The sequence below is a fragment of the Heterodontus francisci genome, chromosome 16, assembly GCF_036365525.1.
Source record: "Heterodontus francisci isolate sHetFra1 chromosome 16, sHetFra1.hap1, whole genome shotgun sequence".
NCBI lineage: Eukaryota > Metazoa > Chordata > Chondrichthyes > Heterodontiformes > Heterodontidae > Heterodontus > Heterodontus francisci.
The window spans coordinates 40153748-40180539 of NC_090386.1; the positions used below are offsets into that span (position 1 = coordinate 40153748).

General features: G+C 42.1%; 1 protein-coding gene across 1 annotated transcript in view; it reads left to right on the plus strand.

The window, feature by feature from the left end:
• Positions 1-506: 506 nt before the first annotated feature.
• The window catches only part of LOC137378063 (protein-glutamine gamma-glutamyltransferase 2-like), a 101022-nt gene continuing 74736 nt past the window's right edge, over positions 507-26792 (plus strand). The window contains exons 1-5 of the mRNA XM_068048126.1: positions 507-689; positions 1052-1231; positions 20542-20784; positions 21895-22013; positions 24693-24821. Coding sequence (XP_067904227.1) covers positions 680-689; positions 1052-1231; positions 20542-20784; positions 21895-22013; positions 24693-24821 — 681 coding nt within the window. The 5' untranslated portion in view covers positions 507-679. The remainder of the gene's footprint in view (positions 690-1051; positions 1232-20541; positions 20785-21894; positions 22014-24692; positions 24822-26792) is intronic.

A 26792-nucleotide genomic window follows, 5' to 3' on the forward strand; every position in this document is an offset into this window, starting at 1 on the left:
CTTTAACAAAATGTCTGTTTTCAGCAATACTCAAATTGAAGGTATGAGGAGTTTGCACAGGATGATAGCCAAGTTTGACATTTACTTTTATGATATATGCTGTGAAATTTGGTGCCGCACAAATTAGGTACACAGCCTCCACTCCAGTTGTACAACCCCCTCCTTTGAATTTAGGTTCCCCATGAGGGCTGATTTTACACATTTCCCTGCTTTCTCTCCATATCTTCTTTCTGTTCTTTGAGTACTGTTTTAAATGTTGGACTTGGCATCCATCACCACCTCATTAAAACTTGTGATTTTAAATCATGTTTAAAACATTGCATTTCATTTGATTAAAAATGTGATTAAAATACATTTCCACCGAATGTAGAATGCTGGACATGAATGATTAAGCAACTCAAGGGTTCTCAGTATTTGATGGGTTTTATTCCCCTGGTGTGGCCAGTGGATCTGTACCCCCAGAGGGAGCTCTTCTAAAATAAAAACTTATTCATCACCTCAGCGACCCATTAATGTGCATATGTCACTTCGTGGGTTTGTTAATCTTCCGATTTCCGAGAAGCTTTGGTGTGACGTGTTGGATTGACTATAAAAGTTTGCAAACTGGACAGTGAAAATCCAAAGTAGGAGCAGAGAGCGCTCGGTGTGAGAACAGCAGAAAACATACCGCAGAGAGAACATGGCACGAGGTGAAACTTCAGAAGGATTGAGCAAACCTGCCGAACTGAATGAATGAAGATGTTGTCGTGGCAGAACTACATGACATAATGCATGGGGAGGGCATCAGAGCTTTTTCTTAAGTTTAGTTCTACAAAAAGTTCTGAAGTTGTGAAAAGTAACGATAAAACTCTTTAGATTTTAATATTCTGAAACGTTTGATCTTACTGACCCAATTTATTGCATTTTAGATTACTAGAAATTGTTATTTTGCACTGAAATGAAGCGGATGGAATAATATTTGTTTTGTGATTTGTAAAACGGAAATTAAAAATAACCTGATCAAGGTTGTGGATTCCCTTACTGTAACCGTCTCCTCTTGGCTCCTTCACAGCTTTGGAAATGGCAGCTACAGATTTGCAGTGTGAATCAAATAACAAAGCGCACAGGACAGCCGATTTCGGTTTCGCCCAGCTGATTGTAAGACGGGGAAATCGTTTCACCATCACCGTGCGTTTCACTGATGGGGGCTATCAGCTGGCAGAGAACAGGATCTCCCTCATTGTGGAAACAGGTAGGAAGTGACTGTATTGGAGATAAAGGGAACACAGATGTATTCAAACACAATTTACCGTATTTTGTGAGCCGGTTTTTCATATATTATAAACTTAGAAATTAAAGAAAGGAAACTTACCCCAGGACAGTCATTGAAGTACTTCTGAAGTGTCGCCACTGTTGTGACATAGGGAAATACAGCAACCAGTTTGCACACAGTAAGCTCACACAAACAGCAATGTGAAGAGACCAGATCATCTATTTTAGTGATGTTGATTGCTGGATAAATAAGGGGCAGGACACTGGAAGAAGTCCCCAGGCTCTTTCAAATGGTGCCAGGGATGTTTTGTGTCCACCTGAGACAGCAGCTGGGGATCGGTATAAATTATCATCTGAAAGACAGACTATTGCAGATTATTATTATAATGACTGTCAGTGATATTAAGTAGAACATGTAATGTGCCTCAAATTCCTTTAAATGGGTTAAGTCATTGAATAAAGTAGCAGAGAGGGGAGTCTGATAAGCATTTGTACTATATTTGCTCACAGCAATTTCCAACCCATGATGACCAGTTCCATCAGTTCTGCTAGTCTGACATTTTATGTTGTATATTAGGAAGGTTCTGAGGGAGCTATGAGTGAAGAGTTCTCATGTGCACACAACGACCCCCCCCCCAACCCCCCCTACTTCCACTCCCACCATTCAGCCTCATCAGACAGGAACCAAGGCTGGAGAATCCAGGCTGTATCATTCCAGTCCTATCTCTGACTCATGCTCCCGTCCGGCAAGGCTCATTGCTTGGAGAAGAGGACCATTTATGCAAAGAAATTGTGAACTTCTCGCTAAAGAGTTGGTTCAATTTGCTCAAAACACAGCACAAGGTGAAAATCTCACTCCAAAACAAGATTTTGCTCATTGTATATAATAGCATTTTGAACAAAATTGCCAGTTTCCGTATTGAAGGGCTAATTACTATGGGTGAGGATTGAGATTAATTTGAAACTTAGGATCTGCACAGATTTTTTCAGATTCACTGTTAATAAAGCTGTTCCCAAACATTTGCTAATGTTAATTAATCTGCAGGGCAGTGCTACACACAATCAAATAGTCTTTTGGCACTTTCTAGTCACATTACATGGCTCCTCAGTCTGCCACAGGCTGGCTGTCTCTATGAAGCTGGTGGCCTCTGCATGTGGTGGGGGACTGCTTTGCTGTTGGGCGGTACCACAAAATTGTCCCTAATTGGGAGCTTAAGTAAGTAAATGGTCTGCCTGCCTCCATGCAGAGGGCCGACGATCTGCTACCCATGTCACCCGTGGGAAACGTCCCCAGCAGCAGGAATGCATCAGGGATGCAGCTCCCCTTTATTTTCCTGACTCCTCCCCCCAACCACCGCCTCACCCCCAAGCCTGTCTCAATGGGGCTGGGAAAATACAGCCCAAGGTCCTAAAAACATATTGTGCGATATTGGAAATAAAAACTCTAAAGCATTCATCTAAAATTCCTCTGTCTGCTTTTCAATAAGATAGGCAATGAAGGATACACCTACTTTTGTTCTGCTATGAAAAAAGACAATCTACCTGCTAAGCAGCCTGCTGCCAGTTGAAGTGGTCGTATAAAGACTGGCATAGACCAGTTGGGCTAAATGACTTCTTTTTGGATTGCACTTTTAATGCGGCCATTAAATGCAATCATTTTCAGTTATAAAGTCTAAAATACAAATTCTGGAAGATGTACAAGTCAAGAATCAAGGTTTCATGTCTAAATCTACAGGTAGTGTACAAAATAACCCTTTTCTGTGCTGTTGATTGTGTTGCTGGCTTGTCTGCTAGCTACTCTGTTTAATCTTGGTAGTGCAGAAATATTGTTCTGTGCAATCAGTTTCAAGTTTTTAACCACAGTTACTAATGGGGGGTAAAAAGGATTGAGTTTTGCGAACAAAGAACAATGCAGTCAGATGTCTATCAACATTAAAAGGATTGAAAATTATGCTTGACAAGTTTCCAGGTAGTCTATTAGAGTTTTTCAAATTTTGCTTGGCACTGACTACAGTTAGGATGAAGCCAAAGATATGGGAGGCCACTTAGTTTGCCTGAATTCAATTCTGACAACGCGATACAGTTTCATCGATGGGAAGCCATCTTGTCACTGTAAACTGTATAAAAAGTCTGATCTAGAAGACATAAGAGCATTGAACTGAAATCACACAATAATATTGGTAACAAATCTGTAAGCGCATTCGAAGTGATTCCTTCATTGCCTGTCTTACTTAAAAGCAGACAGAGAAATTTTAGATGAATGCTTTAGAGTTTTAATTCCTAATATCGCACAATATGTTTTTCGGCCTTTGGGCTGTATTTTCCCAGCCCCATTGAGACAGGCTTGGGGGTGAGGTGGGAGGGGGGGAGCGGGGGGTTGCTGGTCAGGAAAATAAAGGGGAGCTGCATCAGGATGGCTCCCCGAGGCATTCCCGTTGCCGGGGAAGTTTCCCAGGGGTGACCTGGGTAGCAGATCATCTGCCCTCTGCATGGAGGCAGGCAGACAATTTACATACTTAAGGCCCCAATTAGGCACAATTTTGGGGTACTGCCCGGTAGCAAAACAGTCCCTCACCACATGCGGAGGCCGCCAGCTTCATAGAGACAGCCAGCCTGTGGCAGACTGAGGAGCCAGAGGCTCGATGCCCCAAAGAGGGGACCGCTGTCAGGAAATGCCACAGCTGCGGCCCAAATGCTTCCACAGGAGGGGTTTCCCCTCTGTTTTCAGCGGCCTGCCAGCTTGGCCCCTCTGAAATTTTCATTTAGATTTACGCCTCCAGGTGCCCTCGCACTCTCCAACCTGCCCACCGCTCCCTGTAGACCTGCCAAGGCTCCAGAGCTGGAGATGGTGACGTAGATGGGGCGGCATAGTGGCGCAGTGGTTAGCACCGCAGCCTCACAGCTCCAGCGACCCGGGTTCAGTTCTGGGTACTGCCTGTGTGGAGTTTGCAAGTTCTCCCTGTGACCGCGTGGGTTTTCGCCGGGTGCTCCGGTTTCCTCCCACAGCCAAAAGACTTGCAGGTTGATAGGTAAATTGGCCATTATAAATTGCCCCTAGTATAGGTAGGTGGTAGGGGAATATAGGGACAGGTGAGGATGTGGTGGGAATATGGGATTAGTGTAGGATTAGTATAAATGGGTGGTTAATGGTCGGCACAGACTTGGTGGGCCGAAGGGCCTGTTTCAGTGCTGTATCTCTAAATCAAATCAAATCAATGTCACTGAACCAGTAATCCAGGGGCCCAGGCTAATGCCCTGGGGACACTGGTTCCAATCCCACCATGGCAGATGATGGAATCTAAATTTAATTTATTAATACATTTGATTAATTAATACACATCTGGAATTGAAAGCTAGTCTCAGTAATGGTGCCATGAAACTATCATTGATTGTCATAAAAACACCATCTGGTTCATTAATGTCCTTACCTGGTCTGGCCTAATGTGACTCTCAAGCCACAACAATGTGGTTGACTCTTAACTGCCCTCTGAAATGGCCTACTAAGCCACTCAGTTGTCAAGAGCAATTAGGGAATGGGCCTTGCCAGCGACATCCACATCCCATGAAAGAATTTTTAAATAGCCCCTGGTGAGGGCAGAGGTGTCCAGTTTGGAGGCCACCTCCATGAAGATTGCTCAGCCTGTCTCCCTGCTGCAAGTGCAGGCTTGGGGCCCCCATTTGGTCCCAACGTTAGGGGTCCTGAAGCCTGCAGGAAAATTCTGCCCTTTCAGTTAGTGAAATGCAAATTATATATTGTGACTTGTAAAAAAAAACTTGCAACCTGCTCTGTTGCCACACCAGTATTCAGTCCAGCTTATTAATTTGCATAATCATTTTAACTCTGTGTACAATAACACTAAATTCAGGAAGGAGGTTATACAATTGAAAGGTTTTATTAATAATGGCTTTTATGCTAAAAATTCCTGTAGTTTAAAATGATTTGGAATTAGCCTTTTATTCAATATCACCCTGAAAACTTACTGATTAAGTGTTAACTTATGGTTCTGTAAGGATAGCACTCTAAAAATAGAGGAGGCCCAGCAGACTCTAAAAATAGAACAGATCCAACAGTTAAAGAATTACTGGACAAAATTACAATTACTGTACTTTAAAAGTAAAACATTGGCTGTAGACTGCTTTGGGATATCCTAAGAATGTGAAAGGTGCTATAAATGCAAGTTTTCTTTTCCTTTCTTTAACAAAGCCACCTTGTTAGTGGCTGAAGAGCAGAATTGATATGGTTCTTGAGAGCAAAGCGGATGTGTCATGAGTTTCTTTGTGTTACCTTAAGCAACACAATGAGGTACATGGTTCCTTGAAGATCTCTAGAAGATTTATTAACAGCTAAACTGGTATATACAATACAGAGCAATCTATATACAGAACCTTTGCTTCAGGTGTTCCAGTGCAGAGTGACTATCGCTTCTAGTTACATGACTATATCCTGGTTCTTAGCTCATTAGCATACTGAGTTCTTAAAGGGCATCACTCTTAAAGTGATCATACAGCATCCCCTTTCTTTCCAAAGATAGGTTTCGTATACTACAAGTAAAAACACATAAAATTGTTTAGGTTGCATTCGTGTGATTATTTGAGCAGCGCCATCTTTAGTCCTGGCAGCTGCCTGACATCGCAGACTGTGACATTTTAGTGGCAGCGGCTGCATTTGCGCATGTGCCATTGCAGCGCCACCTAGTGGTTGCGTTGTTTGCAAACGCAGCCTTTTCCGAATGGCAGGGAGTGACTAGTGGGGTACCGCAGAAATCGGTGCTAGGACCCCAGCTATTCACAATATGTATTAATGAATTAGATAAGGGAACTAAATGTAATATCTCCAAATTTGCAGATGACACAAAACTGGGTGGGAGGGTGAGTTGTGAGGAGGATGCAGAGAGGCTTCAGGGTGATTTGGACAAGTTGAGTGAGTGGGCAGATGCAGTATAATGTGGATAAGTGTGAGGTTATCCACTTTGGTAGCAAAAACAGGAAGGCAGATTATTATCTGAATGGCTATAAACTGAGAGAGGGGAATATGCAGTGAGACCTGGGTGTTCTCGTACACCAGTCGCTGAAGGTAAGCTTGCAGGTGCAATAGGCGGTAAAAAAGGCAGATGGTATGTTGGCCTTCATAGCGAGAGGATTCGAGTACAGGAGCAGGGATGTCTTGCTGCAATTATACAGGACCTTGGTGAGGCCACAGCTGGAATATTGTGTGCAGTTTTGGTCTCCTTATCTGAGGAAGGATGTTCTTGCTATAGAGGGAGTGCAGCGAAGGTTTACCAGACTGATTCCTGGGATAGTGGGACTGACATATGAGGAGAGATTGAGTTGGTTCGGATTATATTGGCTGGAGTTCAGAAGAGTGAGGGGGGGATCTCATAGAAACCTATAAAATTCTAACAGGACTTGACAAGGTAGATGCAGGAAGGATGTTCCTGATGGTGGGGGGAGTCCAGAACCAGGGGTCATAGTCTAAGGATACGGGGTAAACCTTTCAGGACTGAGATGAGGAGAAATTTCTTCACTCAGAGAGTGGTGAGCCTGTGGAATTCGCAATCACAGAAAGCAGTTGAGGCCAAAACATTGTATGTTTTCAAGAAGGAGTTAGATATAGCTCTTGGGGTGAAAGGGATCAAAGGGTATGGGACGAAAGCGGGAACAGGTTACTGAGTTGGATGATCAGCCATGATCATAATGAATGGTGGAGCAGGCTCGAAGGGCCGAATGGCCTACTCTTTCTCCTATTTTCTATGTTTCTATGAGACAATCACCAGCTCCATTATTCGCTCGGACAGCTCAGTTTCTGAAAAATTGCATTTATTGTCCTTACTATGGCATCTACTGATGACTTGATCTGTTGATTCCTGTGGCTGTTGCCTGCAGGACATGAATTCCAGCCGATGAATTCTAAAATTCACTCTTACCTGAGGCTGATCTTCTAGCACTTTCCATATCTTTGCAGGATCTTTCTGGTCCTCTTCAGATAAGCCAGAGATATTGATTCTGTATAACCCCTCATTTCCAACTGCTATCAGTATTTTCATGTTCTGCTTCTCTGGTTCTACAATCACTTGGTCTGTGAAGCATAGCTGCATTCTTTGTTTAAAAAGTTTGAACTCGGATAGGATATCAATGGCCTTCCAGTTCATGCTGGGAAATCATTCTTCTGTTCTTTTGCTTTCTGCCCTATATTTAACTTTGTTCAGCTATATGTGTATGACTTCAGCACTGTGCTTATGATGACTTTTCTATTTGTGGCTTAAAACTTGTTTTAAAACTTATTTTATTAACTTTGCACTGTTCTCCTTTTAAGAAATTCTTTTTTTCTAAGCTAGCTGCTTTGATGGCATGTAACAGGTGCTTGATAGTGTCTGTGTTTTTTTATTTCAGCACTTTGCTTGTATGTTTACACAACTGTTCAATAGGCACTTCAAGATTTTATCCCTTTGCTTTTTTTTGGTAGAATTTATTTATCTCCTTCACACTTGACTGGTTTAATGATATTTTCCAGCTTTGACTGCATGAATGGAGACTTTGCTGTGTTCGGGGTTTTTGTACTTTTTTTCTCAGATGCCTCCTGTAATGGCGCCTGAGTGGGAAATTGGGTCTTCCCCGTTTTTCTCTCTCTCCCACAGAGCCTTTAAAAAAAACAATTTTTTAAGCACTTCAAAGCTTTTTTTAAGCCAGGATTCCTCAACCGTCAGCAAAATGATTCACCCAATCACAGGAATTTATTTGCAGCCTGTTGTTCAGTGCTCTGTCTCCCACAGCTGGAAGTAAGTTTTTTCTTCTTTTCACTGTTTGGGCCAGTATTTCTTTTAAACTTTCCCTGCTTTGGCTGTAGAAAAGGTTGCTTTCACAGCTGTTTTCCCCGTGGTCCTCAAGCTTATATCTTGTCTTTTCACCACTGCTGCCACCATATGATGAGTCTCTTTGTGTTATCTTAAGCAATACAATGAGGTACGTGGATTCCAGTTCCTTGAAGATCTCTCGGTGTCATTAACAGCTGAACTAGCATATACAATACAGAGCAAACTATATTCGGAACATTTGTTTAGGGTGTTCCAGTGCAGAGTGACTATGGCTTCTAGTCACATGACTACATCCTGGTACTTAGCACATTAGCATACTGAGTTCTTAAAGTAACATCACTCTTAAAGCGATCATAAAACAGAATGTGCTTAATATTCAAGGAACAGCAGTGTAGTGTTACGAGAATTGCATTGTACATATTGTATACTTGAGGCTACCATGCACACATGAGCCAGCAGAGGGAACTGCAAAAAAAAGTGATATTAAAACAGAATAAATAAGACTCCATTAAGTTCAACAGCAGGCTGTCTCTGTCTCAGTCTTTGCCTCATATTTCTTACTAAATTGGCTAAACTCATTCCAGTCCCGAGAACATCGCAAGCAGTAATCTATGTACTCAATGGTGAGGAATCTGAGACTTAATGGAGCCTGACAGATGCTCATACAGGTGCCTCATTGTTGGTGTTTCTCAAGTGGTACAAATTGATTGTGAGATGAAAGGATAGATTTTGACTTTTTACTATAGTGTAAAATGGGTAATGGTGAATCGACAGCCTGTTTTACATCTCTCCTGATTTTTATTTCCAATGAAGTCAATGGAATATTGGTAAAGTTCATGCAAGTCAAAAGCTAGCCCCGTGTGTCCATCTTAAAATAACTTGCCAATGGAGTTCAAAATAACTGATCCAAAACAGCTGAAGCATCTAAAGCAGCTGACTCAGTTAATCACTAACAGTTTGTGGTTAATTCTTTCTAATATCATGTGTGTTGCTAGTTCTATATTGAGGAGGTGTCACTAACCCATTTGAAGCTTCTAAATAGAGCAATAGGATCTGGGTTGTTAATGGTAAAATAGGTTGTATTCTTTGGAAAATGCAGCAGACACACAGCAGATCCATGAGCGCATGGAAACAGAAAGGACAGGTTCACATTTTGCATGTCGACCCTTTAGCAGAACTGGAAACTGAATGAGAAGCGAGCCCCTTGGTAGGGCAAGCCACTCCCCCACTCCTTCCCCATATCCCTACAATATTTTCTCCTTCAAGTATTTATCCAATTCTCTTTTCAAAGCGACTATTGAATCAATATCCACCACTCCATCAAACAGTGCATTCCAAATCCTAACCACTCATTGTTACAAATGTTGTTACATTTTTGTACTAAAATCTTAGACTTCAGTGTGTTCTTAAAAAAACTGAAAAAAGGATATTCTCTTGACGTGGATACCTGTAAATAGCTGGATTTTTTGGGGGGAGATTGACTTTGTATGCAAAAATAGGAGAAGCAAGCAGTTTCAAGGAAACAGCAAAAATGCCTGCTGCTTGTCCAACTCACTGTTTTTTAAAATACCAAAGTGAAAAAAACCTTCCTGAACATGATCACACGTCCAGACACAGTAGGCTGAATTTTACCAGCCCCTCGACGTTGGGGGTCATGGCAGAGGGGCCTGTAAAATACTTGCAGAAGTGGCCCGCCACGGTCCCCAACACCACGAAGGCCCCACCGCTTAATACCAGCAGCGGCGAGGCCTCAGTGAGGCCCCCCTTGCCGCTAAGTGGTGGGGCCTTCATTTCCCTACTAAGATTCATGCAAATAGGTGTTAATGAAGTTACCCGGACCAGGCGGCCGTCCCACGACGATATTACAGGCACCAGCCACAACTCATGCAGTCAAATTAATATCTTTATTGCAACAGTACTTCTTTAAATACAGGATTTCTAATTATTATTTCATCAAAAACATTAACATAATTAACATTTCTCATTTTGGAAAAAGCTACATAAAGCTGTCTGTGTAAAAACAGGCCGAGGAATATAAATACAAATTTTGTCATACATCTGACCTTCTGACTTGTTAATAGTCATAGAAAATGAAAGTCTAATTGGGAACTGAGTTGAAAAGGCAGGTTTACACCTGATAGGCTCAATATTATTCAAGGAATAAACACTCTAATTTCCTTGAAAGTTGCCTGTTATGATTTCAATATCTATCATCAAAGAAAACAGGTTCCTAAACCAATCTTGTTCCATGGCAAAGTCCTTGTTTAGGATTCAAGTTTCATAACAATATTATAACTGTTCCTTCCTTGAATCTAAGTTTGTGTGATGGCATGCTCACTGGAGTTAGACTGTGTAGAAACTCTAAAGGGTGTAGGCTGCTACTATCTTCGTCTATAGAATCAATGCTGATGTATTGGCCTAGATTTTGTGCAGGAGGCATGGCTCCTCGCACCAGGCCGAAAAGGTAGGGGATAGCCCGCCTCAACCTTTTCGTGTCCGCCCCAGCACGATCCTCTGTTGTTCCGGAGGCAAAGTCTCTGCCACTGGGATCCCCCATCCCTTTAAAGATGGGGATCCCACCTCCGAGAGCTGCTGGCCAATCACAGAGCCGACAGCTCAGCTGAATCAGCAGCGTCATTGGAAGCGGTGGCCGCTATCAGTACTGCAGAGGCCTTGGACCCAGGCCCAGCGCTGGAACCCGGGACCTCAGGTAAATGAGGAAGGCCCTGACGAGGTGGGGTGGGGGTGTTCACAAAGTCCAGGGGGAGTGGGGTCCTCGAGGTGCATTGTTTCTTGGCCGGGGTCCTTTGTGGGTCATCTTTGGCCCATGGAGGAGAGACCACCCCCCCTCCTGCCAAGCCCGTAGGGAGGGCACCTCGTTTATGGTGGAAGCCCCCACGCCAACCACTGGAGAAATCCCAGCGGCAGATGAAAGAGGCCATTAGTGGCCGTTGATAGGCCACTTAAGGTCCTCAATTGGCCTCTGGGCAGGAAGGCCGTCAGCGGCCTACCCTGACCCCAGGAATATCGCTTGGCGACAGGGAGGCAACGGGCTCCCCGCTCTCCCCACTTCCGCCACTTGTCACGATTCTGTGGGCCCCCTTGCCTCCGAACCTGCCTTGGGGCGGGGGGGCCCATAAAATCCAGCTGATTCTTTTAATGGTCCTAACAGCTTTTCGGAAACTTTCTCATTCAAACCTAGCGAATCTTCATTTTTAGCACGAAGAATTGCTTTCAAATAATAATTTGTATCAAATAATTGCCCCTGCCAATTCCATCATCTCATCCACCCCTCCCATGCCACCCTCCCTTGCCATACCCTCCCTCCCATACCTTCCCTATCCTATGCCATTCCATCCTTCCCATGCCATCCCCATCCTGGTCTTGTCATCCCCATTCCTCCCATCAATCCCATCCCATCCCTCAAACATTGGCAGCCGTACATGTATTACATGCTCGCATTCTCCATGTGCTCCATTTGCCTCCACATGCGCCAGGCACTGCCCATCAAATAAACCTACCAACGGATGTGGCCCTTAAACTGACCAAACAAAATAGTCTGGACAGACAAAAAACAGATGATTTTGTCTCTAATTTTTTTGGAAATTGTTTCTATCAGTGAGTGTTGATGGGAACAATCATTGAGACAGTACAAGATGGCTGAATTAACAACAGCGCATTTTCTCAATCACCTGGTGTCTGCTGTCATCCTAGAAACTGCACCTTTTAATTCTAATTGTGTGTTAACTCACACCATAGGGCCTAGTTGTCCCCTCTAGTTCATGTGATGAAGTCATCAATTTGAAATATAAATCAGCTTAAATCACCCAAATACTGAGCACAATGTGGAATCGAATCTCTTTGACCTTATAATTGCTATGAAGTACTCCATTTATGAAGCACATTTGATTTATGAAATTATTTACATGGAGTTGAAATGAATCTTAAATGTTTCATTGTTTTTGGTAGGCTTAATTTAAAAGTGACATATGTGGTGACCTCAAGCAAAACTATGTGAAACTGGTGAAAAATGATTTACAAATTCATCCTAACCCCCGATTTTTCTTCATCATGACCAATAGGCAATCATAACCAAGAAGCACTAAAGATGATTAAAAAGATTTACAAGAGTGATACCAAAACTGCAAGGTTATAACTATCAGGATAGACTGAACAGACTGAGAATTATTTCTGTAGAAAAAAGAAGGCTGAGGGGTGACCTAAAAGAGGTGTTTAAAATTATGAAGGAGTTTGATAGGGTAGTTGTGGAGATGTTTCCACTTGTGGGGGAGACCAAAACTAGGAACCATAAATATAATATTGTCACTAATAAATCTAATAAAGAATTCAGGAGAAACTTCTTTAACCCAGCAAATGGTTAGAATGTGGAACTTGCATCACATGTAGTAGTTGAGACAATAGCATAGATACATTTAAGGGAAGCACTTGAGGGAGAAAGGAATAGAAAGGACACACATGGTAGATTAGATGAAATAGGGTGGGAAAAGGCTGCTGTGGAACATAAGCACAAACATAGGCCAGTAGGACTGAAAAGTCTATTTCTGTGCTGTAAATTCTATGTAATAGCATAAATAAGGCAGATAACTAACAGCTTGAAAATAAATTGTTCTAGTTGTGGTTCAGCAGAGAGATTAAACTGGCACATCTCAGCCAGTGGTGTAAACAGAACAGATTACATAAACAGAAAACACTCAGTAGATTCTTAGTGGGAGTCCTGCAGTGAAATGTCCTCATTAACTAAATATATGGTTTCCATCTTCCAGTTTGTTGTTTGCTGCCTTGCTAACAAGCCCATTACATTTAAATAAATGTTGCTAATGCTTTCTTGTACCAATTCCTATTGAAACACTTGAGCATCCATTCAGCTGTGGAACTTTCAGCTTCAGCATAAAACAGATAATATATCAGATGGAAGTCAAAAAGAAAGTTTGATAAGGTATATAACAGACAACTGATCTAAGATTTCCACATCAAAATTAGACCCAGTGATTCAAATGCCCATCATCTTAAATGGGTTAACCCCTCCATTAAAATAGCAGACAGCACACTGTTGTACTAAAAGTGTTACTCATTCATACACTAATAGTGCAAACAATATTTTGGTTCTTGTGCTTTTTAGCACATGGATTAGGCAGTCGTCAAACTGCAAGACACACCTTGAAATCTACTCTTGTGTTGTACTGGTATCACTGCTCATGATATCTGGTTTTTCACCATCAGCGACAACACCAAAGGTAACTTCGTCAGTGTCGCGAATCTCGACCCCCAGGAAGGCTGGTATCTTTAATGGTGCCACTGGTTGTGTAATATTTGATTGATCTTGGTTTTATTGTATTAGTCTGCTCATTGATCAGTGTTCACTGTATTTAATTGCTTAAGCCTATGGGTGGAGCTTAAGAGTTTGAAACTGAAACTAAAAAAAAGACAGACTAGAATGTTCTACAGATAACACAGACTGTTCTGAAGAAGACATTGTTAATGCTGAGATATTGTAAGTTCTGTAAAGAAAGCAGTTGTTGTTTTAATACAAGTGTGATCTCTGCATTGCTCTGAGATAAATCAGACATATCCAATATATCCAGCAACCCGGCGTAAACATAGCAGGTTGCTTCTCAGGAACTGACAGCATGACCACAGATGACCAAAGATAACTACCTTTCTGCCTTCCAATTTATCAACCATTCACTGATTCTAATCCAGAGAGAAAACCATGCCTGAGAGGCAAACATTGGTGAGGCACACCAATCTGACAGTGATTCGGGCAATGGTTTGTCAACGATCTACTCTTGATAATTTAATAAAACCAAAATACTATGGATGCTGGAAATCTGAAATAAAACAGAAAGTGCTGGAAATACTCAGCAGGTCTGGCATCATCTGTGGAGGGAGAAACAGAGTTAATAGGCTGAATTTTAGCAGCCCCTCAACGCCGTGGGTCGTGGCATAGGGGCCGGTATAATTCTGCGGGAAGAGGCCATCTTGTCCCGCGACATCGAGAAGGGCCCGCCGCATATTACTGGAGGCGGGGGGACCTCGGTGCGGCCACCCCCCGCTGCCTGGCGGCGGGCCCGTCATCTCCATATGTAAATTAGCATTAATGATATTCACAATTTACTTACCTGCAAGTGGCAGCCGTCCCACGCCGATTTTATGGCCTCTGCATGGCCTTTGTGCGCCTTCGGAACTCCGCATGGAGTTCCAAGGTGAGACTCTGGTGGGGAGGGGGGGAGGAATAAAATTTTCAGGGCAGGAGGGGTGGAGGAGCAGGGAAAACAATTTTGATTGGACGTGGGGATGATGGGAAGGGGTTGAAGGGAAAAGATAAGGTTGCGGGGGAAAGTTCGGGTAATGAGAAATCAATTGTTGGTCATTTCAGGCAATTAAATGACCATTGAGGGGAGGTTGGGGAAGGCCCTCCATCACTTAATTTTGTATTTAATAAATGTCCTTTTAAAAATTAATTGTAAGGGCTTAAAGCCCTTTAAAGATGGCACTGGCGCCTGCGCGGTGGCACCGGATGCTGTTGCCAGGGACGCGGTGGCTGCCCCTACATGTCATTGAGTGTGGCTGCTCCGCCCCACTATTTAAATGAGCTCCCGCGCAAAATATCACGGGCTCCTCGGCGGCTCTTCCCTGTCGGAAGGTTGCCAAGTTGAAAGCCCGCCACCGAGGAATGCGGCACGCAATTAAAATTCAGCCCAATGTTTCAAGTCTGTGACTTTTCATCAGAACATTGATAATTTTATGCTGTTTTGTGTGCTGAAAAATATGAATTATCCAATAATTTGAATTGGGCAACTTAAGTAACACAGCAAAGTGGGAAGTTACTGTTTAAGATAATTATTTATTGGACAATTTATATTAAGTAATTTTCAATTCAGAAGCTTGGGTTGTCATGAAATGCAAGGGTGGTTTAACTTAGTCTTACTTTCACACCGGACTGTGAAAAGCTAAATGTAACTCAGAGTTTGAGAGCCCAACTGTCTAATTTACAAAATGGACATGCTATTCAGACATATTGGTACACAGAAGTAAACCACAAATTCAGCAACTGTTCAATTGTTCAGCAGTGAAATTAGGAAACACCTTTTAAAAAAAAACAGTAGTGGAAATTTGGAACTCCCTCCTTCAAATGGCTGAGGATGCTGGGTCAGTTGAAATCTTAAGACTGAGATTGACAAATTTCTTTTAGGTAAGGGTATGAATGGACCTGAGGCAAAGACATGTAAAGGGAGCTGAGGTACAGAGCAGATGTGATCTAATTGACTGGCAGAGCAGGCTCGAGAGGTTGAATAGCCAATGTTCCTATGTGTTTATGTCCTGAGAACAGTTCTTCAATTTCGGAAATAAAAACAGAAAATGCTGGAAATACTCAACAGGTCTGCCAGCATCAGGTGGGAGCGGAACAGAGTTGACGTTTCAGGTCGATGCCCTTTTATCAGAACTGCTTAAGAAAGATCTGAAGGAGCGTTGCCATGAGTTTTTGAAGCTTGCGATCCTTCACACCTAAAAGGAAGAATAAAAGTTTCTGTTAAAGTGGTGGATGAGACAAAGGATGAAATGAAATTGCAGACCAGGACAACTTTGAGGTAGAGTGAGTCAGTGCTGCTGAAGAGAGAGGTGGAAAGTATGCATGTGGTGGAGCATGGTGTTGAGTGTGGATCTCAGGATGTGGCAAGAACAGCCATTCAAGGAATGCTGAATGTCTAGGCGATATCTGTAATCATGGGTGGATCCGAAACACGAAGAGTTAAATTTCAGTTGGAATCCATGTGGAATAAGTTGGAGCCAGAGTCAGTAGCTGAGGAAGGAGACGTTGCTGTGAAAGTGAGTTTTGGTAGAAACCTGATCTAACACAAGAAGGAAAATAGAAAGCAATGAAGGTGAGCGAGGTGAAAGAGACACTGAGAGCTCCAGTTGGAGAGGAGAGCAGAACTTCTTCAAGGTGGGTATTCCTGGAAGAGAAGTGGCAGTGAATTAAACACTAATACAAAAGCAAAATACTACAGATGCTGGAAATCTGAAATAAAAACAGAAAATGCTGGAAATACTCATTAGGTCAGGCAGCATCTGTGGAGAGAGAAATTGAGTTTGCATTTCAGGTTGATGATGGCATATGCTGCCACATGCACACTCTCAACCTCTGTCTTCAGCAGCACCGACTCACTTTGTCTTAAACCTGTCCTGGTCCACAGTTTGATCCTTCATCTCATCCGAAGCTTTAACAAAAAACTTTTTTCTTCCTTCAAGTGTGAAGGATTGCAAGCTTCAAAAACTCATGGTCAGCAAAGACTCTCCAGATCTTTCTTGGCAATTCTGATGAAAGTTCATCGACCTGAAATGTTAACCCTGTTTCTCTCTCCACAGATGCTGGCAGAGCTACTGAGTATTTCCAGCATTTTCTGCTTTTATTTCAGATTCCCAGCATCCTCAGTATTTTGCTTTCATTTCAGCCTGGTGGGGGTGGAAATGCCTCCATTTAGTTTCGCTGATCGCATGGAACCCAAGTGAAATGATTTTTGAAACAGTTTATATCCAGTCCCATGGTCTATAACTGCCAATAACTAGGGATATATTGATACAAGAATCTCCAAGAAGATTTATCGAGATTTTAAGGATGGCTACTGTTGAAATAGCAAACTTCAGACTGATACGTGATTGGATGGGGATTTTCTGAGGTTGATGTTAATCTATACTGTTGAAGCAAAAAAAAGAGCTTTAGTCTGCATACATATTCACTTCACTTATCCCCTGGTCTTTTTAAATCCTTACCAGTCTCCACGATTGTCTCACCACACTGCTGCTTCATGGCTGTTTATTTTGATTATTCACTTCTATTTGCAATTTTGCCAAGTCTGTCCATGTTACTCTTTCTTCAATGTTTCCCTTTTTCTGAGTCTACGTGTCTATATTTGTCCTTGACATCACCAAATTGGCCCAAGTCCCACTGAAAACATTGACCTTCATTGTCTACATATAGTGTTTGAAATCTGCTGCACCAGAATAACTAATATATCAAGGGGATACTTAACCACTAGATTAAACACACCAGAATGTGGAGAATCCACACCAGAACATGGAGAACTTACACCAGAACATGGAGAACTTACACCAGAACATGGAGAACTTACACCAGAACATGGAGAACCAAACCAGAACACGGAGAACTTACACCAGAACATGGAGAACCCACACCAGAATATGGAGAACCAAACCAGAACATGGAGAACTTACACCAGAACATGGAGAACTTACACCAGAACATGGAGAACCAAACCAGAACACGGAGAACTTACACCAGAATATGGAAAACTTACACCAGAACATGGAGAACCCACACCAGAATATGGAGAACCAAACCAGAACATGGAGAACTTACACCAGAACATGGAGAACTTACACCAGAACATGGAGAACCCACACCAGAACATGGAGAACCCAACCAGAACACGGAGAACCCACACCAGAACATGGAGAACCCACACCAGAATATGGAGAACCAAACCAGAACATGGAGAACGTACACCAGACCATGGAGAACTTACACCAGAACATGGAGAACCCACACCAGAATATGGAGAACCAAACCAGAACATGGAAAACTTACACCAGAACATGGAGAACTTACACCAGAACATGGAGAACCCACACCAGAATATGGAAACCACACCAGAACACGGAGAACTTACACCAGCACATGGAGAACTTACACCAGCACATGGAGAACCCACACCAGAACATGGAGAACCCACACCAGAATATGGGGAATGTGCACCAGCAAGGACATTGCACAAATGAACTCTACTGAGTCTCAAAAGAAATGGCTTCTTTTGAAAGGAACATAAAAAAGGGCAAAGAAAGTATTTCGGGATTGATTTTTTTCAGTAACTACTCTGTTCAACTTGTGAGCCAGTGGTGGAATTAAAATAAACTGCAAGCATCCTGCTCTGTTAAACAGTTTGCCCTTATCACACTACTGGTTAATTTGTCATTCAGTTGATGAAGATCTTATATTAATTTGATATGATAAAAGAGGTCAAGACAATAACAGCAACAAAAAAATCGGAAATTGAGTTTATTTTTTTGAAAAGATACTTAGGTGGTTATTGGGCTGTAAACATCAGCTGGAGGCTGTCTGCATCCCAGGATGGTAGGTGGCTCTGGGACCAGAATCCTGTCATTCATACTTAGGATGAGCTTGTTTGAAGCTTGGTACAGATAGCTTGCTTCATCCTCTTCATTGATATGTTCAAGATGACAGCCTGACGACTGGAAACTTTCTCAACATGCTATAGGGATTAGGCTAAAATATGTCTGTGTTCAGTTCAGAATCTGTTAATTTGAAAAAGCCAGGGAGGATAAGGAACAAAAAAAATTCATTAATAAAACAACGTATCTGGTCTGTGAAAAATGTCTCTAAATGTCGCAAATACAACAAATTGCTTTGTACTGCGGGGACTGTTACTGGTCAAAAACAGCAGACATTTTGCCCACAGAAAATCCTACAGACAGCAATAGCACAAATGACCAGTACATCTACTATTGCTGATATTGATAGGCTGTATATTTTACCAGGCCACTGGGAAAACTACCTGTTTTAATTTGAATAGTGCAATGTGATCTTTAAAATTGTCCTGAATCACTAGAACAGATGGATGCTTCTAGAGTTGATGCCTCATTTGAAGGATGACAAAACAGTGGCATGTCAACCTAAAGCAACCCTAACGTGCTCAATTCCTGGACTGTTAATGTTTAAAAGACAAAGCCCTGAGTCATATTCAATGTCTGGTCTATCTGAATCCACTTCGGAAAACGGTTGGATTTGTAATATGACACAATTTTGGACAGTGTGTCTTTAATGATGTAGAAGCTGGCCTAAACATCCATTTGGCTGAGTTCCTTCAGAAAATTTGTTAGCATATTTTGAAGGTCCTTGGTGGCTTCATCCTGGAGGTTTGCCATTGAGCAGAGGATAAATAACTCAGCTTGTAAGATCATGCCTTTCCCTTTGTGGTTTCAGTGATTAAGTTGGCCTTGTAAACACATTAGTCAATCCTAATGGCTGGAGCCACAACCTCAGTTTTTGGTGGGGCAAAGCCTGGTCACTGAGTTGAACAAAGCACTAACTATGCCCTTGATACTGTTGTCAATGCAGTCTCAGAGCTGCCTGGGGACAGAGGCAAAACACATATTTTGTTTACTTAACTTCTAAAAGACATTATGCTTTGAAACATTTTATTGAAATGTCTGAAATATATATTACTAAGCAAAAGCAACAGTTGATATATTGTGAAGCACCTTGGCATGTTTTGCTACGTTAAAGGCAAAGCTGTTGTATTACAGACTCTGCCATGAATTACAAGCGTGTTGATAGTTTGCATCATTTAAATCCCAAGACCTTTCACTGCCTTGGAACATTCCCAAAGTGTGTTGTTTTGTATAGAATCCAGAAATATAGCAATTTATTTTCTTTAAATTGAATGTACTATTGTTCACTTTTGGTCAGTTTTGTGTCTTAGCTGATGATGTTATCAGAGTAGGTGCTTGGCTCATGATTTTCTGCCTTGTGATCTTCTACATCCACCTAAGAGGGCAAAAGAAGCCTCTGTTCTAAATCTGAGAGATGACACCTTTGAAAGTGCAGTAGGTTATATGCTCAAGCTTCTGGCATGGGGTCTGAAGCCATGACCTTCTGACTGCAACATGGGAGTGCCACCACTGAGCCAAAGACAACATGTTTAATTAGTACCTGACTGGGCCAATCATCCTCATGTGGTGAGATAGAAGGGAAGGGGAAATCAATTGATTGGTGCTACATTTGAAATAATCATACAGGATGACTTCAACACTAGTCCCTGGTCCAGTGAATCTTTCTACCTTCTTTGATAAGTGAGATCGCAAGATGGTCAGTGGCTGCTGCCAGTAGAAATAAAACATGAGAAAGTTAACAGAAATTTGGGGTGACACAAGATATGACATTTGAAAGTTACTCGAGCACGGCCAAGTTGCTGGAAGAAATGTCGAGTAGAAGAGAGGTGTTTTCTCACATGGAGGGAAAGGAGTTGGTAAGTAAATTATGTTGTGACAATTCACCAGCATGCACCTCTTAATAGTTGCTGAAGAGCAGAAGCCTGACAGCTAATGACCTGCCTGCTCTCTGGGGACTGATTGACACATAGTGAGAGAATCTAAAGGTCAAGCAATAAAATAAATATGATGTTGGAAAGGAAAAAAAGGTGAGATTTATAAGAAATTGTGGGACAATCCTAATTTATTTATAAGGCAACAGTTAATTGTATTTAAAACTGGCAATTATTAAATGGTGAAAGAATTTGGTCACATTTAACCCTGTACTACGACCCTTTTAAATAGTTACATGATAAGTTCTCTGTAATACCATTTGTGCGAACAGTCTAATTCATTTTCTAAACTAAAAATGCTGTCTTTTTTCTTTCAGGTTTGGCACCTTCAGAAAAATCTGGAACTAAAGTTCAGTTTCCGCTGTCAAATTCACTGGATGAAAGTCAATGGAATGCTGCCCTTGTAAGCAGTGTTAGGAACGAGCTCTCCCTGTCAATATGCTCACCTGCCAATGCCAAGATCGGGCATCACACTTTAAAACTGCTGTACACAACACAAGGCCAACCTACATTGTTTGACCTTGGAAAATTCATCTTGCTCTTCAATCCATGGTGCTCAGGTACAATACTTCTTAAATGGTTTCTATTGTGAAATAAGGGCTGTGTGTTGGTATAACTGTCCAGGAGATACATGCAATAAACGTGGCCTTCCCTACATCCTGGGAACAAATAAGAAAAGACTGTTAATTCATATGTGCCAAATTACACTGAGAGTGAGCTTCACGGTTGAACAGTTTTGTTTAAACGGTTTTGAACAATTATATTAATAAACTTTAGTCCTTTATATTTGATTCCTCATATTTAAGAGTTTATTTTTAATGTCGTTGAGGTAAATAATGGCAACATGGGAAATAGAACATTTTTCTTCCAGCTTTAAGCATCCTGTGATGGTATGAATTACATCCAAGATCAACAGTATCGTGCCCAGATGTAGTGTTAAATTCTGTCTACTCTGCCACAGTACCATACCCCAAATGCAAACTCAGAAGAGGGTTCCCTACCATATATGTCTGAAGCTTTTCTTTTCCCAACACCAGGCATCCTTCAAATCTCTATAATTTGAGATTTTCAATTTGAACAGAATTATGAACAGTTTTGAGTTAAGTATGGTGCTTGCAGGGAGTTAGGTTAAGTTTGCTTCAGATTATTTCACTTAGTACCCTTGCGACCAACAGCAAAAGGAGATTTACATCCCACTAGTCTCTACTGGCTTCAAATCAAGGCCATTGGAAGAAAAGGCAGTGCACCAACCAAGTAAAACCCTTATCTAAGAAGTATCCCCTGGGCCTAACAGTGTGAGGGTGTTTGAATAACATCAATAGACACTGTTATTAAGTCAAGCTATTTCTGTAATGTTGGCAGTTGTTGATATAATGTTGTTAGCTGTTGTAACATTGTCAGCTGCTTGGCACTATTGTGCACAGTAAATCCTCTAAATCAGTTTCCTCAAGACATCCCACACAGGATTGATTCACATATACTATTTATATTGGACATTTGAGACATGTTGAATTGGCTTGAGTGTTATATAGTATTATTATCTATACACAGCTCAGGAAGGTGACTGATCCTTGTGTCTGCCTCACATTTGTGGTCTACAGGCACAAATTACAGTAATTGTGCAGATGTTTGAAGGATGGCTAACCTTCTTGAGACTTTCTTAATTTCAGCTGATGCTGTCTTCCTCGATGATGAGAATCAACGCAGGGAATATGTACTGAATGATCAGGGCTTGATCTATCGGGGTACGAAGAAATTCATTTCACAAATTGCTTGGAATTTTGGGCAGGTACTGAAGAACTTAAACATATTTTTGTCAGCTTCAGTGAAAAAAATTGGGAGGCACAAGGTGTGGATGCACATATACAAACACACATGCAGACAAAATGCAATAACTTATCAATTGTGCTTTTGTTATGGACTCCATTATACCTTTATTACCCTTGTTATACATTCAGAGCAAAGTACTATTGAGAAGGTTAAGAGGAGATTTGATAGAGGTGTTTAAAATGATGAAGGGCTTTGATAGAGTAAATAAGGAGAAACGGTTGCTAGTGACAGAAGGATCAGTAAGCAGAGGACTCAGATTTAATGTAATTGGCAAGAGAGCCAGAAGTCAGATGAGGAGAACTTTTTTTACACAGCAAGTTGTTATGATCTGGAATGCACTCCCCAAAAGAATGGTGGAAGCAGATTCAATAACTTGCAAAAGAGAATTGGATAAATACTTGAAGGGGAGAAAATTCAGGTGTGGGGAAAAAGCAGAAAAGTGCAACTAATTGGATAGTTGAAAGGCCCCCTTCTGCTCTGTAAGATTCTATGATTTTATGATACTTTGCTTATTCTGTGTTATATGTGAATGGTGGTACGTCATGAACCATATGCACCTGACCATTACTTTACTTAGGCTATTCCGCTACTCTTTTAAATCTTGATGGAGTCCTGCATTGCCAGCTTTAACTGTAGGGTAAAAAGTTGCTAAGAACAGAGATTTTTATTGGGTAAGGGTATTAAAAGATACAGAGCAAAGGCAGGTAAATGGAATTGAAGCATAAAACAGCCAGCATCTAGTTGAATGTTAGAACAGTTTCAAGAGGCTAAATGGCCTACTCCTGATTCTATATTCTTAAGAAATGTTGTGTTTGGATAGCAATTTGCATAAACTAAACAAAAAAGGTCAAGGGGCTGATTTTCATCTGCAGATGCAAATTGGTTCTCATTTGCTTTGCACTGCTTTAAGATCTGCCAGAGTCTCAAGTGCAAATTGCACTTGATTTTCCCAGTCTAAGCTCGTTTGTATAATTATTCATAATTACAGGAAAAAATTCAAATGGCTCTGGGGATGATATCATTGTCAGAGAAGAAAATGTTGTGCAAGTGAAATTTAAATGGCTGGGTAATAAATAAAGAGGAGCATAAAGAGGGGAACGCAAATTCAGAAATCTTCTAGGAGGTCACTGAAAGGCATCCAAACCTCAATTAACTGTTGTTGCAGGCTGCAGGCAAGTGATAGAGCCCAGTGTCTGACTTCCCTCTCTCATGGTTGCTGAAGTGAATGAAGTGCAGCATGCAATGCTTGTGAAGAGGGTTGTCCTCAGTGCCACTCTACAGCAACATTCCCATAGATCAGTGCTGCAGCATACTAGAAAAGGGCACAACCAAGATTCAGACCACAGCTGACTGTTGCCATCCCTGGGTACGTGCAAACTCTGTGCAAGTATCCTTGCAGCAGCTGGCACTGTTTGGCCTCTGCCTATCTGCCGCAAGGACCCTGAGAAGGAAGGTTCCTCTGGTTATTTCGACGTAGTTTTTTTTTTATTCTTTCATAGGATGTGGGCACCACTGTCAAGGCCAGCATTTTCTGCTCATCCCTAATTTCCCTTGAGATGGTTGTGGTGAGCCACTTTCTTGAATTGCTGAAGTCCATTGACTTCTCTGTGGCAGTTTAATACAACTGAGTAGCTTGCTAGGCGATTTCAGAGAACAGTTAAGAGTCAGCCACATTGCTGTGGGTCTGGAGTCACATGTAGGCCAGACCAGGGAAGGGCGGCAGATTTCCTTCCCGAAAGGACATTAGTGAACCAGATGCGTTTTTACGACAATCGATGATAATTTCCTGGCACCATTACTGAGACTAGCTTTCAATTCTATATTTTTATTAATTCGTTGAATTTAAATTCCACCATCTGCCATGGTGGCATTTGAACCCATGTCCCTGGGGCATTAACTTGGGCCTCTGGATTGCTAGTCCGGTGACATTACCACTACATTATAGGGTCTGCAGAGGTAGTTCAGTGGTATCTTGCAAATAAACAGACTTCGTTGGTTCCTGATCACCCTGCCAAGTCTTTTTTCTTGCAGTATCATGTAAAATATAGCAAAAGAAGGAAATTTATATAGCATTGCTCACAACCTCAGGATGGACAGAAGCACTTCACAACCAATGAAGTGTAGTCACTGTTGCAATGCAGGGAACATGCTGTGATTAAGTTGCTTCTGGTTAATCAAACATTCAGATCTCAACGGTCTCCCGTGAGAAGAGAAGACCAGCACAATGTTTACCAAAACGAGGTGCGTTACCTCTCCCTTGCAACTACATGGTTGTGCGTGCAGGCAGGAGGACATGCAGCACCTCTTGGGCAATCTGACTCACGTGGCATCCCTCTGTAGATCCTACTGTTCCTCCAAAAATGTCATCTTCAAATGTCCCCATTGGCAAATCCTCTGGCGCCAATAAAGAAGCTTGAGACAACAGCAAAAATAAAGATAACTGGAACAAAGGCTCAAGAAAGAAAAACCCGAAAAACAGGTGCTTTCTGCTCATCGAATTGCTAGACTGAGATTATGTGCATTGGAATCTAAGTTCAAACTGTGTGTGTCTGTCAGTTACTGATTATGGAAAATAAGCAAACTTCACAGTTTAAAATAGGTGGATGCTATACATTTTATTATTGCTTCTTGCTTTCAGTTTGAAGATGGGATTTTGGACATTTGCCTGAAACTGTTAGATAACAGCTTGAACTTCTTGCAAAATCAGGATGAGGACTGTTCTCAAAGGCATGATCCTGTTTATATCAGCAGGGTTGTGACAGCTATGGTAAGCACTGATCATAATGCCTTCTGCTCCTCTTAGTAATTTAATTATTGTTGAAGGAAGGAAACTAACAGTTCTATATATATGTCCGCAGTTATCATAGCAACAAATGACCATTGGATGGGCTTGACTGTTGTCCCAGTTATCCTAACTTGGTAAAATATTCAGAAGTTCATTATTATAATGGCATTTATGTAAAAGACAATTGTGAAGTGATAGGATTCAGGGTGAGCCTATTATTTCAAAGGGAATAAGATTCCAGATTAATTTGGAATAGAGACCAACATTTGCCAAAGTTGGTTATGACATGCAGTGGGATGATTCGTGGATCTGCTCAGAATGTTTCACCTATAAGAAGGAGTCAGCTGCACATAATTTATATGCAAGGGCTGATGGTATAAGTGGCTTAGTAAACGTATTTTTTTTTACTCATTTATGTGATGTGGGCGTCGCTGGCCAGGCCAGCATTTATTGCCCATCCCTAATTGCCCTTGAGAAGGTGGTGGTGAGCTGCCTTCTTGAACTGCTGCAGTCCATGTGAGGTAGGTACACCCACAGCGTTGTAAGGAAGGGAGTTCCAGGATTTTGACCCAGCGACAGTGAAGGAACGGCGATATAGTTCCAAGTCAGGATGGTGTGTGACTTGGAGGGGAACTTGCAGGTGGTGGTGTTCCTCTGCATTTGCTGCCCTTGTCCTTTCAGTTGGTAGAGGAAGTGGGTTTGGAAGGTGCTGTCTAAGGAGCCATGGTGCATTGCTGCAGTGCATCCTGTAGACGGTACACACTGCTGCCACTGGGCGTTGGTGATGGAGGGAGTGAATGTTTGTGGATGGGGTGTCAATCAAGGGGGCTGCTTTGTCCTGGGTGGTGTCGAGCTTCTTGAGTGTTGTTGGAGCTGCACCCATCCAGGCAAGTGGAGAGTATTCCATCACACTCCTGACTTGTGCCTTGTAGATGGTGGACAGGCTTTGGGGTGTCAGGAGATGAGTTACTCGCCTCAGGATTCCTAGCCTCTGAACTGCTCTTGTAGCCATGGTATTTTTGGCTACTCCAGTTCAGTTTCTGGTCAATGGTAACCCCTAGGATGTTGATAGCGGGGGATTCAGCAATGGTAATGCCATTGAATGTCAAGGGGAGATGGTTAGATTCTCTCTTGTTGGAGATGGTCATTGCCTGGCACTTGTGTGGAACGCATGTTACTTGCCACTTATCAGTCCAAGCCTGGATATTGTCCAGGTCTTGCTGCATTTCTACACGGACTGCTTCAGTATCTGAGGAGTTGCAAATGGTGCTGAATATGGTGCAATCATCAGCAAACATCCCCACTTCTGACCTTAAGATTGAAGGAAGGTCATTGATGAAGCAGCTGAAGATGGTTGGGCCTAGGACACTACCCTGAGGAACTCCTGCAGTGATGTCCTGGAGCTCAGATGATTGACCTCCAATAACCAAAGACTTGCGGGTTGATAGGTAAATTGGCCATTGTAAAAATTGCCCCTAGTGTAGGTGGGTGGTAGGAGAATTGAGGGAAGGTGGGGATGTGAGAGGGAAAATGGGATTAATGTAGGATTAGTATAAATGGGTGATTGATGGTCGGCATGGATTCGGTGGGCCGAATGGCCTGTTTCGGTGCTGTATCACTCTATGACTTTTTGAACCACAACCATCTTCTTTTGCATTTATGACTCCAACCAGCGGAGGATTTTCCCCCTTATTCCCATTGACTTCAGTTTTGCTAGGGCTCCTTGATGCCATACTCGGTCAAATGCTGCCTTGATGTCAAGGGCAGTCACTCTCACCTCACCTCTTGAGGTCAGCTCTTCTGTCTATGTTTGAACCAAGGCTATAATGAGGTCAGGAGCTAAGTGGCCCTGGCGGAACCCAAACTGAGCGTCACTGAGCAGGTTATTGCTAAGCAAGTACTGCTTGATGGCACTGTCGATGACACCTTCCATCACTTTACTGATGATTGAGA